At 32.5% G+C, this 17,912-nt stretch overlaps 2 protein-coding genes and 1 pseudogene across 2 annotated transcripts; all 3 read right to left on the reverse strand.

Moving 5' to 3' along the window:
• Positions 1-17: 17 nt before the first annotated feature.
• On the reverse strand, positions 18-5,924 carry LOC125851378 (geraniol 8-hydroxylase-like). Its single transcript, XM_049531176.1, has 3 exons — positions 5,340-5,924; positions 853-1,137; positions 18-754 (listed from the first exon to the last, which is right to left on the reverse strand). The coding sequence occupies exons 1-3, from the start codon at positions 5,922-5,924 to the stop codon at positions 155-157; spliced, it is 1,470 nt and encodes a 489-aa protein (XP_049387133.1). The 3' UTR covers positions 18-154.
• A 4,306-nt stretch (positions 5,925-10,230) lies between these two features.
• LOC125851388 (geraniol 8-hydroxylase-like) lies at positions 10,231-11,896 on the reverse strand. Its single transcript, XM_049531186.1, has 3 exons — positions 11,309-11,896; positions 10,937-11,221; positions 10,231-10,840 (listed from the first exon to the last, which is right to left on the reverse strand). The coding sequence occupies exons 1-3, from the start codon at positions 11,894-11,896 to the stop codon at positions 10,235-10,237; spliced, it is 1,479 nt and encodes a 492-aa protein (XP_049387143.1). The 3' UTR covers positions 10,231-10,234.
• Positions 11,897-13,994: 2,098 nt separating this feature from the next.
• On the reverse strand, positions 13,995-15,818 carry LOC125851386 (geraniol 8-hydroxylase-like; annotated as a pseudogene).
• Between the last annotated feature and the right edge of the window lie 2,094 nt (positions 15,819-17,912).

The raw sequence follows: 17,912 nt of genomic DNA on the forward strand, positions 1-17,912 counted from the left end.
CATGATTCTATTCTTACTTTAATTCTCCTATGGTTTAAAGAAAATGATAAAACTTACTCGCACTTAATGTTTACATCATACCAACTGTGAATGCCAGATATATTATTTGGTGTAAACTCGAGTATGGATAAGTATTTATTGACCGGCCGACATATCAAAGTGGAGATGGGATAGCTCGCAAAGGATGAGTTTTGGTTAAGATCAGGAGATCAAATTTCTCCTTCATGTTTGGCTCAATGTCAGACTCAAGTTTCCAATTGAATGAATTCAACATCGAGCCCAACATTACCGGGGCCATTCTCAATCCAAGTGCCAAGCCAGGGCATATTCTTCGACCAGCACCAAATGGAATCAATTCAAAATCTTTTCCTCGCGGATCTAATTCTAAACTCTGAAATCTCTCAGGTTTAAACACCAAAGGGTCCTCCCAAAAAGTAGAATCTTGACCAATTTCCCACACATTTACTAGTACTCGTGAACCCTTGGGGATGATATAGTCACACAATTCAACATCCTGGTCTACTCTGCGGGGGACTAAGAATGGAGATGGTGGGTGCATTCTTAATGTTTCTTTGATGATAAATTGCAAGTAAGGGAGTCGGGATAGATCAACTTCCTCTATCGGTTTTCCTTTTCCAACGATTTGTGCAAGCTCAGCTTGGGCTTTCTTCATAATCTCTGGTTGTCTTAGTATTTCTGTCATTGCCCATTCTAATGTAATTATAGATGTATCAGTACTACCCATAATTAAGTCCTGTAACGTTTTTATAATTCTCTCAGATAAACTTGAAAAATCATTTTAACTAACTAGCATATTTAATAATTAAAAGAATAAAAGAGAAGAGCACGAACCACGAACATGGATTTTATATGATTTTGATCAATCTCTTTGGGATTTTGTGCACTGTGGTTGAGAAGCGCTTCCAAAACATCACTCTTTTCATCATGGTTCGTTTTCTTTTCCTCCAGTCGCTCATTTATCAAATCATCAAAAAACTTAAACAACTTACCAATATAGATGTTTCCGTCATACCTTATTCTTTGAGGATCAATCTTTTCTAGTATGGGAAAAAAATCCGCTAGGTTGATCTTACCAGCCACATGTTTGAAGCCAATGAGCGTGTCCTTCAATTCGACCTTTAAATTTTGAAAATAGTTATATCTAATGCATCATTCAATACTGTTGACTGGTGGAGGATTTCCAAGAAGATATTTTTGTCATCAAAGATGTGATCCTCTAAGATGAGAAGATACTCTTCATATCAAGATATGATCCTCTAAGATCTTAGTATAATTATGGTAATCTAGAATATCATATCTCTGATTCTTTCTCTTAATGTAAAGATTTAGGTGATTCTATTCCACAATCTTTTATGTATATATAAAGCCATGTACATGACATAGAAAGATATGAATGAAATTATTCAATAATCTTATTCCACATGGTATCAGAGCTTTAGGCTTATCCCTGGCCAATTTTATTCATCCTATCTTGAAAAATCCCATTTTGCTATCTTTATCTGCCAAACCATGTCTGAAAATGGTACTGCCGCAAATATTCCCGTCTCTGAAAATGTTTCTGCAACCGTAGAGAATAACTCTACAATTTCAATTGGAGATTTGCAACATTCAGCTTCAACAGGTAGTTGTTCATTGGCCTTCACAGGTATTTCTTACTTTTTTATTACTAATGTTTCAGACAAACTTTCTCCAACGTGGGTGGTTGATTCCGGGGCAACTGATCACATGACTAGTCTCTTTCATCTCTTCATATCATATTCCCCTTGTCCTAGCTATAAAAAAATAACTATAGCTGATGGTTCAGTTATTACTGTAGCTGGGCAAGGAGACATACCACTTGGAAAATCCTTGATACTTAAAGATGTCCTTCATATCCCAAAGTTATCTGCAAATCTCATTTCTATCCAGAAACTCACCAAAGATTCCAAATGCCAAGTAACTTTCTTCCCTTCATATTGCTTATTTCAGGAACAGAACACGAAGGAGATGATTGGGCGTGCTAGTGAGAAAGGTGGTCTTTATTGTTTGGATTTCCACAATGGTGAATATATATCTAAGAATTCCTTGTCTAGTTCATTCTTGTCTGAATCTATCATGTCCAATAAAGAGAAAGTATGGCTTTATCATCGTCGGTTAGGTCACCCTTCCTTTTATGTAATCAAAAGGATGTTCCCATCTTTGTTCAAAGATTTGATTGTTGAGTCTTTTCATTGTGATGATTGTGAAATTGCAAAACACAAACGTACTTCCTTTCCAATTAGTCACAAAAGATGTCAAACTCCATTCTCTCTTATTCATAGTGATATTTGGGGACCCTCTCCCATTCCTAATATTTCTGGTGCTAGATGGTTTGTGTCATTCATTGATGATTGTACAAGAGTTACGTGGATCTATTTGCTAAAGCAAAAATCAGATGTCAGTCAAATTCTTCCTACCTTTTTTAATATGATCAAAACCCAATATGATGTGCCAATTAAAAGATTTCGATCCGATAATGCCAAGGACTACTTCAATCAAAACCTCTCTGTTTTCTTCCAAAAAGAGGGAATTATTCATGAATCTTCATGTGTCAATACTCCTCAACAAAATGGGATAGCAGAGAGAAGAAATGGTCTGTTACTTGACATTACTAGATCATTATTGTTTCACAAAAAGGTGCCAAAACAGTATTGGGGGGAAGCTGTCCTAACTGCTGCACATCTTAGTAACAGAATGCCATCAAGAATTCTGAACTTTCAAAGTCCGCTTGAAACTCTTAGGAATTTCTTTCCAAATTTTGAAATTTCCAATAAATTGGTTCCTAGAATCTTCGGAAGTGTTGCCTATGTTCATATTCATTCTCAAAATAGAGGCAAATTAGACCCACGTGCTCTTAAGTGTGTTTTCATGGGATATTCTCCTACTAAAAAAGCTTACAAGTGTTATCAACCATCATCAAAGAAATTCTTTGTTTCCACAGATGTCACATTTGATGAGAGTGAATCCTTTTTTAATCATTCTTACAATCAGGGGGAGTCACTGAAGGGAAAGGAACCTCTAGACTTGTCATTATTTGATTTGTCCATTTCTAGTCGTGCCAAATCCTTGCCTGAGTCACCATTTCTACAGTCACCTGAGTCTCTAAATCCAAATGAACCCATTGAGTCTCCTAATCCAAATATAGATAATGGAATTCTAGAAAATAATCTACCATTGCAGGTATATTCCAGAAGAAAGAGACTAACTGATCAAACTACTCGGTTGCAATCATCTCCACAGGTTACTGCTCTTGATACCCATCCTGAACTTGTTGAACCGTCAGAAACACCAAACCAAACTGATCATGAAGAAGAATTTAACCAACCTAATGTCCTTGACCTTCCCATTGCAATCAGAAAAGGAACCAGAACTTGCACACAACACCCTTTGAGCCTCTCCATGACATATCAAAATCTATCCCCAAGTCATAAAGCTTTTCTCTGTAACCTCCACACAATTCCTATCCCCAGAAATTTGTCTAAAGCATTAGGAAATAAAGAATGGGAGAAAGCTATGAAGGTAGAAATGGAAGCATTGGAGAAAAACAAAACTTGGGATATTGTGGAATTACCAAAAGGAAAAAGGTTGGTCGGGTGCAGATGGGTGTTTACTGTGAAATATAAGTCAGATGGGTCCATAGAAAGATATAAAGCACGTTTGGTAGCAAAGGGTTATACACAAACCTATGAAATTGATTATTTGGAGATTTTTGCCCCAGTGGCAAAAATGAATACAGTGAGAGTTTTATTATCATTGGCTGCAGTTTTTAATTGGAACCTACAACAATTTGATGTAAAAAATGCCTTTTTACATAGAGACTTAGATGAGGAGATCTATATGGAGGTGCCACCTGCTTTTGAAAGCAAGAAGGGAATGGTGTGTAGACTGAAGAAGGCACTCTATGGATTAAAGCAATCACCTCGTGCATGGTTTGGAAGATTTACAAAGGTTATGATCAAACTAGGGTATCGACAAAGTCAATGAGACCACACCTTGTTCATACGACACTCAAAAATAGGAAAAGTGACAGCATTGTTGGTTTATGTGGATGACATCATAGTAACAGGTGATGATTCAGATGAGATACAAAATTTGAAGAAATGTTTACTCAAGGAATTTGACATCAAAGAGCTTGGGAAATTAAAGTATTTTTTGGGAATCGAAGTGGCACACTCAAAACAAGGAATCTTTATTTCCCAACAAAAATATGTGCTTGATTTGTTGAAAGAAACAGGAAAATTAGGGTGTAAACCAGTGGCTACACCAATTGAATACAATCATAGATTGTGCAATGCTCCAGAAGATTCAGTGGTAGATAAAGGCTTGTATCAAAGGCTTGTAGGGAAATTGATTTACTTGTCCCATACAAGGCCGGACATTGCATTTGCTGTAAGTGTTGTTAGCCAATTTATGCATGATCCTAGAGAAATGCATCTTCAAGCTGTCAACCGGATTCTACAATATCTTAAAGGAAGTCCAGGAAAAGGAATATTATTCAAAAGAGGAGGAAACATGGTTTTAGAGGCTTATACAGATGCGGACTATGCTGGTTCATTAGTGGATCGAAGGTCAAGTTCTGGATATTGCACCTTCTTAGGAGGAAATCTGGTGACTTGGAGGAGTAAAAAACAAAATGTAGTAGCTAGATCAAGTGCAGAATCTGAGTTTAGATCCATGGCGATGGGAGTTTGTGAGTTGTTATGGCTAAAGATAATCCTTGATGATTTGAAGATAAGATGGGAAGGACCTATGAGGCTATATTGTGACAATAAATCAGCAATAAGTATAGCTCATAATCCTGTACAACATGATCGCACTAAGCATATTGAGGTAGACAGACATTTCATTAAGGAGAAATTAGATAACGGACTCATTTGTACGCCATTTGTATCTACAAAAGATCAGGTTGCTGATGTTTTAACAAAAGGATTGCCAAACAATATGTTTCAAGATCTAATAAGCAAGCTAGGAATGGAAGATATCCATTCACCCGCTTGAGGGGGAGTGTTGACTGATGGAGGATTTTCAAGAAGATATTCTTGTCATCAAAGATGTGATCCTCTAAGATGAGAAGATATTCTTCATATCAAGATATGATCCTCTAAGATTTTAGTATAATTGTGGTAATCTAGAATATCATATCTCTGATTCTTTCTCTTAATGTAAAGATTTAGGTGATTCTATTCCACAATCTTTTATGTATATATAAAACCATGTACATGACATAGAAAGATATGAATGAAATTATTCAATAATCTTATTCCACAAATACAAAAGAAAAAAATCAAAACAATTCCTACCTTTGAATCCGATAAATAGCCAACCAAGTCCTTGGAGAAAAGGGTGTTTGACAACATATTGATAACAGTGGTGTAAGCAACTTGACCTACGTCCAAAGCTTCACCTTGTTGACTACATTTTTCACAATAAGCAATCAATTCTTTCACTTTTTGAGACCTTAGATGTTGATTTGCATCAAGCCTATTGTAAGAAAAGATATTTGTGTTCCAAATTCTCCTAATTGTTCTCCATTGAGGACAAACAGGAAGATATACCACAGAAAAATTACAATAGTTTTGTGTTCGAACTACATTAGGAACAAATCTAGTAGAAAAGGCTAAGTCTTGATTTTTAAGAACTTGTTTTGCCATGATTGATGAAGAAATGGCCACTATTGTTGCTTGTCCTATTTTTAATCTCATAATTGGACCATATTTTTTTGCAAGATTGGCTAGTGATACATGGGGTTTTGTACCTAACAAGTGAAGATTTCCAATAATTGTCCATGGTGATGGCCCTGGTGGAAGTTTTTTGGTGCCCCTACTGGACAATTTTGCTAGAGTATAGAGAAAAATTAATGTCAACACAAGTATATAATAATTCATGATGCAAAGCTCCTTCACTCTATTGACAATGTTGATATGTAAGGAAGTTTATATATATTCCAAAAATAATAGGCAATTTGAATAATAATAACTTGTGAGTTGACTTTCTTGGTCCATTATATATTTACTAGCATAGTGTGGAAATGGATGTGTAGAGTAATTACTACTGTAGGGATGGCAGTTGGGGTAGGACAGGGCACACCCTTAATAGGGCAGGGCAGGGAAATAACTATATGCAGGGCGGGGCAGGTAAAGATTATTTATTTAAAATACATAACAGGGCAGGGCAGGTAACGGGTTGTTTGCGGTTTTCTCGAGAATACAAAAGAGTAGAGGTATTTCTGAAATTTGGCAAGCCAAAAGTATAGCTTTTGGAATATATTCCAATGCAGCAAATGTCAAAGTCACTACGCTATGAAACTGTTTGGTATATTTTTTATTATGAATCTATTTAATTTGATATACTATAATTAATTATGACCAGCAAACAAAGGTTTTGGTGAAAAATAATAATCTTAGTAGATATTTGTAAAACAATTACAGTACTAGTGTTAAAACTTAAAAAGTTTATCAAAAGAAGTTAAACGAAAATTCATTCTTCAAAGTAAAAGATAAATAAGAAAAATGGAACATAACATAAACGGGGTGAGGCAGGTCTTAGCGGGGTGGGTTAGGGCAGGGTAAATTTTTAAATAATGTTAAACGGGGCGGGTCAAAATCTTGGTAGGTCAAGGCTTGCCCTGCCCTAACCCACCCTATTGTCATTCCTAATTACTAAGGCCTGACTTTTGTGGAACCTTTTTGGTCTATAATAATTATTTTTTCCCATGAAATAGGCACATGCTCATTCGATCTCAAAACAGGGAAGGTCCCAAGTCTAAAGTTGGATTACTATTTTACCTCTACACTAAATAAAAATGGGTAAACTACATGAATCCCACTAGTTTAGGTCCTAATTACTAAGATTCCTGATAGTTTCAAATATTACTTCCTCTACCATATTTCATACTTAGGATACATGAGTTTGAATCTGTGAGACACATGTATCTGTCGAATTTAAAATCAAGATACGTATTTTATTTGTTTAAATTAATTAATTTTAACTGATTTCCTTAATTAGAGAAGTAATTGGTGATTTTTAGAATATATGGGCAATTAATTCAGGAAATTAAATTAATCAAATCTCTTAATATAGGGTAAATCAAGGAGTGTATTTATGTTTAATTAATTTCATTTATTATTCTTTGAAATAATAAATTCATTAATATTATTATTAATAAAAAACAAAAACATGTATATCTTGGTCATGTAATTTGATTAAATTCATTTTAGTACTCTTAAAATAATAAATTCATTAATTTGATGTATCTATTATCAATATATAATGTATCCTACAAACTAAACAATTAGAAACATGAGTATCATACAAGTACATTCATATGTATAATAGAAGTATCTAGTATTAATTTCGTGTATTTGTTATATGTGTCTATTATTAATTTTATGTATCTGTTTATATGATCTAATTTTAATTTCATGTATCTTTCATATGTATCTAGTATTAATTTGACGTATCAAATATCAATTTCATACATTATATTCAAAAACGTGTATCTCGGATACAGAGTAAGTTGTAAGCATATACATAAATTATGTGTATCTAAATATGGAATGTAATTGAAACAATCGAATTTAGGAACAACTCACGATGTTAGAGTATCTGTCTTATCACTAATCCAAAAAAAAAAGTAAGCATCTGAATTTTTTTCTCACAAATACATATAATTTTAACTTAGATACATCAATTCTTAACTAGATACATGTACATCTGATGTGAATCCAACATTGTTGCATATCTAATGGTGTATTTATTATGTTAAGTAAAGCTTGGCGTAACTCTTCCCTCTTGATTGAGTCGTTCCTATACTTAGATCTATTCTCGGCTTGAATGTTAACTGATGAAGAGTTAGTCCCTACAATGAAAAACTCATGAGTAAAAATAACAAATAAAAGTTGTTTGATTTAGTATAATATTGTTAATGTGTAGTACCTTTAACAAGAATCATCTTATTTTGAGAATGACCAGCCATTAAAGTATTTGAGAAACAACAAAATCAAAAAATATAAAACCTAATTTGTAGAACTTTTTAAAATTGAATGTCAAAACATTATGAACTTTAACTCAGATACAAAACCAAGATACATGAGAATAATAAAATAATAGAAACAAACATATATGTATCATGGTGATTTGAACATGCAAATATGTATTGAGAGGATGAATGAAGAAAAAGGGAGAAGATGGAGGAAGAATGAGGGTTAGTGGACGTGGGGTGGGGAACGGCGGGTGTGATTTATGTGATAAAAAAATTGAGTTGTTAATGTGGACCATTAATTAAGGAGATTAAATTTAAGATAATTATCCAATACCATATTTAAGGGATTTGTGTATCTAATTAAATCTTTTAAAATATATGGTATAAATATTAAAAGTGATAGTATATGTAATTGTTTTAAACTAGAGGTAAATATTGTATATATGGTAGTGATGTATGTGTAGTTAGATAGTTTTTCCAACAAAAATATTATAAAATATGTAATTAATAAAATATTAAATAATTAAAAGTTGAGTCATCATTTTAACATTATTAAAAATAAATTCTTGTCATTAATCTAACTCCATTTAATTGAAAGAAATATTTCATCTCCCTATTGAACTAAAATATAGATTATTTGAACACAATTTACAACTCAACTGTTTCATATCTCACATTTACTAGTTCTTCCTTTTAGCTTCTGATGCTTATCGTGACCAACGACACTAACTACGGTTCGAGTGTCTACGATCGTCGATAATATAGTAACCCAACCGAGGATTGGGGTTGTGTCCCAAGTGAGCGGTTCTGAGAATATACAACAAACCAGAATTTCGTTCTAATCAGTCGTAGATAAAGAGATTTGTGAATAAAAACATTATCATTATCATAGAGTTTCACATGTGGATGGCATTTAAACTTCATGATATGGGCTTAGGACTGAAAAGTGACCAATGGGCTCTATTTCCAATAAAGTTCAAAAATAGTCATTTTCATATGAGCTAAATTTGACACTAATGCTCATAGATACTAGTTAATGTGTGGACAATTGGTCAAGACCCAGCTTTGTGGGAAGATCCTTTGGTGTTTAGATCTGAGAGGTTCTTGGATTAAGAAGTGGATGTACGAGGAAAAGATTTTGAACTAATTCCATTTGGTGTTGGTCAAAGAATATGCCCTGGATTACCACTAGCAGCATTGAGAATGGTTCCAGTAATGTTGGGTTCACTCTTTAATTCTTTCGATTGGAAACTTGAAGAAGCCACTAGTACACCAAAAGAATTAGACATAGAGAAGAAATTTGGTATCACTTTAGCCAAAGCCCGTCCTTTGCGAGCTATTCCCTCTCCTATTTGACGGAGAATTTTATTTTTTTTGTCCCTCACACAATAAGACGCAAATGGTACCTTGGACTTATGATGTATTTTTGTTTCATACGATGTTAGTACTCATTATTCGAGTATTGTTTCATGTAGTGATTTGCTATTTACTAGAAGGAATAAGGGGCGTTTGGTTAAACTTAATCGAAAGAACCAAACAAAAACATTATAATCCTCTCTTCACCTAAGTTGCTCAGACTCTTCAAAGATATAGCCTAGTGTTTTTGAAGGGTCTGAGCAACATAGCTCTTCACAACATGACCTATTAGCATCGAAAATTCATTATTGCAAAGACTAATTATTATTCTTTTATAAGAATCCATATACATATGTGTCTTCAAAATTTAAACAATGGTACATTTATTCAGAATCATATAGGCCGGACGAGGTAAAACTTACGTGCACTCAGTAGTTATATCATCACACCAACAGTGAATTAATTAATGTCATGAGATATATGATTTGGTGTAAATTCGAGTGTGGATAAGTACTTACCAACCGACTGGCAACATCAAAGAGGAGATGGGATAACTCGTAAAGGATGAGCGTTGGGTGTGATGAAACCAAACTTCAACACTGGTAAAAAAAAGAAAGATAATTCATTGTTGCGAAGACTTATTATTATTCTTTTATAAGAATACATATGTATATAGGTGTCTTCTAAATTTGAACAGTGTTACAATATTTATTCTGAGCATCTTGATCTTCTTACTTTTATTCTCCTATATATGGTTTTAAAGAAAATGATAAAACTTACGCTTACTCAATGTTTACATCATATATGATTTGGTGTAAACTCGAATATGGATAAGTATTTATTGACCAATCGATAACATCAAAGAGGAGATGGGATAGCTAGTAATGGATGAGCTTTGGGTGTGATGAAACCAAATTTCTCATTCATGTCTAAATCTTTTGGCTCAATTCCAGACTCAAGTTTCCAATTGAACGAATTCAACATCGAGCCCAACATTACCGGGACCATTCTCAATGCAAGTGGCAAGCCAGGGCATATTCTTCGACCAGCACCAAATGGAATCAATTCAAAATCTTTTCCTCGCACATCTAATTCTAAACTCTGGAATCTCTCGGGTTTAAATACCAAAGGGTCCTCCCAAAAAGTAGAATCTCGACCAATTGCCCATGCGTTCACTAGTACTAGTGAACCCTTGGGGATGATATAGTCACACAATTCAACATCCTGGTCTACTCTGCGGGGGACTAATAATGGAGATGGTGGGTGCATTCTTAATGTTTCTTTGACGATAAATTGCAAGTAAGGGAGTCGGGATACATCAACTTCCTCTATCAGTTTTCCTTTTCCAATGACTTGTGCAAGCTCAGCTTGGGCTTTCTTCATAATCTCTGGTTGTCTTAGTATTTCTGCCATTGCCCATTCTAATGTAATTGTAGATGTATCAGTACCACCAACAATTAAGTCCTGTAACGTTTTATAATTCTCTTAATAAACTGTAAAAAACATTTTAACTAACTAGCATATTTAATAATTAAAAGAATAAAAGAGAAGAGCACGAACTAGGAACATGGATTTTATATGATTTTGATCGATCTCTTTGGGATTTTGTGCACTGTGGTTGAGAACCACTTCCAAAACATCACTCTTTTCATCATGGTTCATTTTCTTTTCCTCCAGTCGCTCATTTAACAAATCATCAAAAAGCTTAGACAACTTATCAAAATAGATGTTTGTGTGATACCTTATTCTTTGAGGATCAATGTTTTCTAGTATGGGAAAAAAATCCACTAGGTTGATCTTACCAGCCTCATGTATGATGCCAAAGATCGCGTCCTTCAACTCGACCTTTAAATTTTGAAAATAGTTATATATCTAATGTATCCATCATTCAATACAAAAGAAAAAATCAAAACAAAGGGTGGGGCGCTCTACCTTAGAATTCGATAAATGGTCAACCAAGTCCTTAGAGAAAAGGGTGTTTGACAACATATTGATAATAGTCTTGAAAGCAACATGACCTACATTCAAAGCTTCACCTTGTTGACTACATTCTTCACAATAAGCAATCAATTCTTTCACTTTTTGAGACCTTAGATGTTGATTTGCATCAAGCCTTTTGTAAGAAAAGATATTTGTGTTCAAAATTCTCTTAATTGTTCTCCATTGAGGACAAACAGGAAGCCATACCACAGAAAAATCCCAATAGTTTTGTGCTTGAACTACCTTAGGAATAAATCTACTTGAAAAGTCTAAGTCTTGTTTTTGAAGTACTTGTTTTGCCATGATCGATGAAGAAATAACCACTACTCTCATTTGTCCTATTTTTAAACTCATAATTGGACCATAAGTTTTTGCAAGATTGGCTAGTGATACACGAGGTTTTGCACCTAATAAGTGAAGATTTCCAATAATTGGCCATGGTGATGGACCTGGTGGAAGTTTTTTGGTGCCCCTACTGGACAATTTTGCTAGAAAAATCAAAGCAAAAATTGATGTCAACACAAGTATATAATAATTCATGATGCAAACTAAAGCTCCCCCACTCTATTGACAATATATGTTGATACTTGATATGTAAGGAAGTTTATATATATTCCAAAAATAATAGGCAATGTGAATAAAAACTTGTGAGTAAACTTTCTTGGTTCTATTATCTACTAGCATAGTGTGAAAAAAAATGGATTTGTAGAGTAATTACTAAGGCCTGACTTTTGTGGAACCTTTTTGGTCTATAATAACTATTTTTATTCATGAAATAGTCACATGCTCATTCGATCTCAAAACAGTTGTCACGTTTGTTTCTCGATCGTGAATTTAACTAATTGAGAGCTAAATTTGATCAAATCATTTCAATATTTTCAAATTAAACTTTAAAAATTTAAAAATTGTAAGTAAAATACTATAAGTTGCAATGCTTCTCATAAGATGAATATGATGATCAAACATAATTAATTCTAAATTATTGATCAAAGTTTATTTAGTTTAACTCTTGAAAAACTTGAAAGAATAAAATAATTCTAACTGAATTTCTTGACTATAGTCCTAAGTTTGAATAATAAAAAATGATAGTAATTAATTAAAAAGTAACTAATATTTTCACAACAGAAATTATGGTCTTTGAATTGCACACGTTCTTCAAAAATGTGTTTGAATTTTAATTTTTGTATAGTAAAAAGAGAGACAATGGTTAAAAATGCATCTAGACTATCACTTTAATTTCTACGAGTTTCATACTTTAATAATCAGATCCCTTTTTCCTATTTGAATTATCACTATTTTTGTAATGAAACACACCTAATTGAGTAAATAGCGATAGTTGGGAGAGAAAAAAGAGAACAACAAATAGTTGATCTAGTCAGCTTCGAGGTATGTTTCAATACATAATGATAATAATTCAAAAAGAATCATGTGATAATTGGAGTATGCCACTGGCGAAAAAATGATAGTTGGTGTTTTTTACCATTAACATTTTTTAAGATATATGTTTGAATTTTTTACGTTTGGTCCTTGACAAAACATATATAATTAGTAATAAGCATTTGAGTTGCATATTTCTTACATTAATAAGAGTGTTGAAGTTGAATGAAATAGAAGAGTACTATGGATTATTTTACACTTGTGTTAGGTTCAATTTTTGCTAGCATTTTACTTCATTTTGTATAAAAAAAGAAGTAATAAAAAGCTTCCACCAGGACCCTACAATTGCCAATTATTGGCAATTTATTTCACTTGTTAGGTGCAAAACCCCATATATGATATATATTACTCCCTCCGTCCACAATTAATTGTCATGATTTTCTTTTTTAGAGTCAAATAATAAGAACTTTGACCAACATTTTATGATGTATATTTTCATCATATTGATATGCAAAAAATTGCAACTTATAGTACTTTTCGTATAGTTTTTGAATATCTAATTTTTTTTAAAAAAATATCGAATTAACGTAATCTAATTTAACTTTAAAAATTAGTCAAATTGACTTTCGAAAAACGCAACATGACAAATAAAAGTGGACAGAGGGAGTATATCACTAGTCAATCTAGCCAAAAACTATGGTCCAATTATATATGAGTTTAAAATTAGGACATATAACAACCCACTAGCTTTTTCGTAGACCCTATATTTGTATTAGAAAATTAAATCAATATATGTATATTAACATGTGAACCCCCAAACAAAATTGATTTAGAACCCGAAACTCCTAATCTTGGCTCCGCCTATATACATTTATTTTACTAAGTTATTTGTGCTTTTTGATGATTTGATCAATGAGGATTCGAGGAAAAGAGAATAAGTGACGACGGTATTGAAAAGAATGATGTTTTGGAAATGTTTCTCAAAATTCAAGAAGAAAATTCTGAAGAAATTGATCAAAATCACATCAAATCCTTGCTCCTAGTTTGTGCTTCTTTTTTATCTTCTACTTTATCTTCACTATCATCAAGATAAAATGCATCAAAAGAAGATGGAGTAATGCATTGGTTAATTTTCTTTTATAAGAATCCATATACATAGGTGTCTCCAAAAATTGAACAATGTTACATTTATTATGATATCAGATATATGATTTGGTGTAAATTCAAGTATGGATAAGTACTTACCAACCGACTGGTAACATCAAAGAGGAGATGGGATAACTCGTAAAGGATGAGCTTTGGGTGTGATGAAACTAAAATTTTCATCCATATCTAGGTCTTTTGGGTCAATGCCCGCCTCAAGGTTCCAATTGAACGAATTCAACATCGAGCCCAACATAACCTGAACCATTCTCAATGCAAGTGGCAAGCCAGGACATATTCTTCGACCAACACCAAATGGAATCAATTCAAAATCTTTTCCTCGCACATCCAATTCTAAACTCTAGAATCTCTCAGGTTTAAATATCAAAGGTTCCTCCCAAAAAGTAGAATCTCGACCAATTGCCCACACATTGACTAGTACCAATGAACCCTTCGGGATGATATAGTCAAACAATTTTACATCATGGTCTACTCTGCGTGGAATTAAGAATGGAGCTGGTGGATGCATTCTTAGTGTTTCGTTGACGATAAATTGCAAGTATGGGAGTCGGGATACATCACCTTCTTCTATTGATTTTCCTTTTCCAACGACTTCTGCAAGCTCAGCTTGAGCTTTTTTCATAATCTCTGGTTGTCTAAGTGTTTCTGACATTGCCCATTCTAATGTATTTGTAGTTGTATCAATACCACCAATAAGTAAGTCCTGTAACATTTTGTAATTCTCCCAATTAACCATGCGTTGAATACAAGTAGTTACCAATACAAGAAAAAACAATATAAAAAACAATTTTCTTGTAAGTTTGGAGGATACTTGGGACTTAAATATAGAAGTTGTAATTGTGAACTAATTGTTTATATTATTCTTTTCATTCGTAGTGGAAAACTTTCTTTGCTTTTGCCTCGAGGACATAGGATTAGTTGAGTCTTGTTAAAAAGTTAAAATAGGATAAAAAAGAGAACCAGGAGCATGGATTTTATATGATTCTGATCGATCTCTTGAGTATTTTCTGCATTGAGAAGCACTTCCAGAACATCACTCTTTTCACAGCATCCCCTTCTCTTGTCCTCCAATCGCTCATTAATCCACCCATCAAAAAGTTCAAACAATTCACCAATATGAATGGTTGCACAACACCTTATTCGTTGAAAATCAATCTTTTCAAGTATGGGAAAAAAATCCACTAGGTTAATCTTCCCAACCTCATTCATGATGCGCCAGATAACATCCTTCAACTCATCAACCTTTAAATTTTTTTTAAAAAAGGTATGTCATAAATGTTTATATCAACATTTTAGTATATCAGATGCATTATTCAAACTCTACCTTTGAATCCGAAAAAGGGTTAGCCAAGTCCTTGGAGAAAAGGGTGTTGGACAACAAATTGAGAATAGTCTTGAAAGCAGCCTGACTTACATCCAAAGCTTCACCTTGTTGACTACATTTTTCACAATAATCAATCAATTCTTTCACCTTTTGAGATCTTAGATGTTGATTTGCATCAAGACTATTAGGTGAGACCATTTTTGTATTCAATATTCTTCGAAGCATTCGCCATTGAGGACAAACAGGAAGCCATACCACAGAGAATTTGGAATAGTTATGTGCTTGAACAACATTAGGAATAAATCTACTTGAAAAGGCTTGATCTTGATTTTTGAGGACTTGTTTTGCAATGGTTGATGAAGAAATGACCACTGTTGTCATTTGTCCTATTTTTAAACTCATAATTGGACCATAAGTTTTTGCAAGATTGGCCAGTGATGCATGAGGTTTTGCACCTAACAAATGAAAGTTGCCAATAATTGGCCATGGTGATGGACCTGGTGGAAGTTTTTTGCGCCCTTTGGTGCTTATTTTTGCTATAATATAAAGAAAAATCAAAGCAAAAATTGATACAAACACAAGTATATAATAATCCATCACTCTCCCTTCTAACTTTGATACTATTCCCAAAGTTGATGTGTAAGGAGGTTGTGAAGTGCATACATATATATTTATATATAGGCCAAACGCATATACGGCCCCTCAAACTTGCCCTCATTTTTCATTTTGGCACTTCAACTTAACCTTGTTCCATTTTAACCCTTAAACTCCATTTTTTATGTACCATTTTAACACGAAATACTATTTTTATGATTTCTTTATTTTTATATATATTCTTCAATTGCAAATCGACATGCGTCAATTAATTTTAGTTAAAAAGTTTAAAATTAACAAAAAATAATTCTATTTAAAAAATAATAATTTATTTTTAAGAGTGTTATGTATTTTTGTGTGAAAAATAATCGACGAAATTGTGTTGATTTTCTTTCTTTAAAATCACCAACAACTTAACAAAGTCAGTCGAGTTTTAACATTGTTTAGTAGTGTTATTAGCAATGAACAAGAGTCTTTTTTTAGTAGTGTTATTAACAAAGTCAGTCGAGTCTTTTTGAAGATGTATTTTTTTATTCATATTGATTTATATTAAAAATTAAAAGTGAGTATTTGCGTTAAATTTAGATAGCCTAGATGATAAGAAAAAATAAATAAGTTGTGTTATTTAATTTAATTGAATGTTTAAGAAAGAAAATCAAAGAACTTTCGTCAATTTGTTTTCATGCAAAAATACAGAGAAATATCAAAAAATAATATTATTGTTTGAAAATTTTTATGCTCGTTCGTGAATGTTTAATTTTTTTATGAAAATTAACAGGCACACGTCTATTTTTTTAAAATAAGAAATTGCAATTGAAGAATATATATAAAAATAAAGAAATCATAAAAATAGTATTTCGTGTTAAAATGGTGCATAAAAAATGAAGTTTAAGGGTTAAAATGGAACAAGACTAAGTTGAAGTGTCAAAATGAAAAATGAAGGCAAGTTTGAGGGGTTGTATATGTGTTTGGCCTTATATATATGTTGCTTCACTTACCAATATCATTACTAACCATCACTATCACCACCATCTATCAACACAATATACATAACCAACAACCGTCATTATTCACCACTACTATTAGTTATTAGTATTATTTTACCACAATATCAATTGTCTCCACTAGTTAATATTTGTCTGCATCATCCAAATTGACATCTACAATCACCATCACCAACCATCATATAATCTTCCTAAAATAATTTGATCATAAATACAATATTAGATTCATTTAGTATTTTGTTAAATTTATATTTATTGATTTTTAAATAAAAACATAAATTTATACGTTCATTCAGGTGTTAAAAAACAAACAGTCATAATTAATATAATATTCAGATCTTAATATAATACCTTAATTAGAGCCCTAAAGAAGGATGTAACTCTCCAACTTAGAGCCATAACTCTCCAAAATTTTGCTTACTTTAGATTAAAGGAAGTAACTTGAAGTGTTAGTTAAAAGTTAATATTAATGAGGGAATAGAAACAAAATTTCATTAGTTGAAAAATATTTATAAATTTATCACCATTTTATTCACTTCATATTTTTAGCAAATTACAATTTATCATGAAATATATATACTGTTGAATAGTTACACATGCCTGACTTTTGAGTAAATTTCTTGGTCTAAAGCGTGAAAATGGATGGGTAGAGTAATTACTAAGGCCTAACTTTTGTTGAAATAAATTATGCATATTGTTTTCATGCTCATATATATTACTCCTTCGATCTCAAGATAGTTGTAACGTTTTGCTTTTCAGTAGCTAATTTGACTAATTGAAACCTAAATCTGATTAAATCAATTCAATATTTATAAATTGAAATTGAAATTCAAAAGTTACACAAAAAGTACTATAAGATCATATAATTCTACTCTCATTTCAGTAATGTGACAAAATATATTTGATATTTACTTTAAGGAATAAAGGGTGTCCGGTTTGTGAACAAGTTATACTGAGATTATAATGTGAAAGATAAATATTATTTTATGAGTAAACAATGACGCGCGATTATTTAATGAACATTTTGGTACGACTCACAAAAGACATACATTTCGATAACACAAAATACAAATAAACATAGGTTTATCATCTA

Source organism: Solanum stenotomum, unplaced genomic scaffold (assembly GCF_019186545.1).
Source record: "Solanum stenotomum isolate F172 unplaced genomic scaffold, ASM1918654v1 scaffold25311, whole genome shotgun sequence".
NCBI classification, from domain to species: domain Eukaryota; kingdom Viridiplantae; phylum Streptophyta; class Magnoliopsida; order Solanales; family Solanaceae; genus Solanum; species Solanum stenotomum.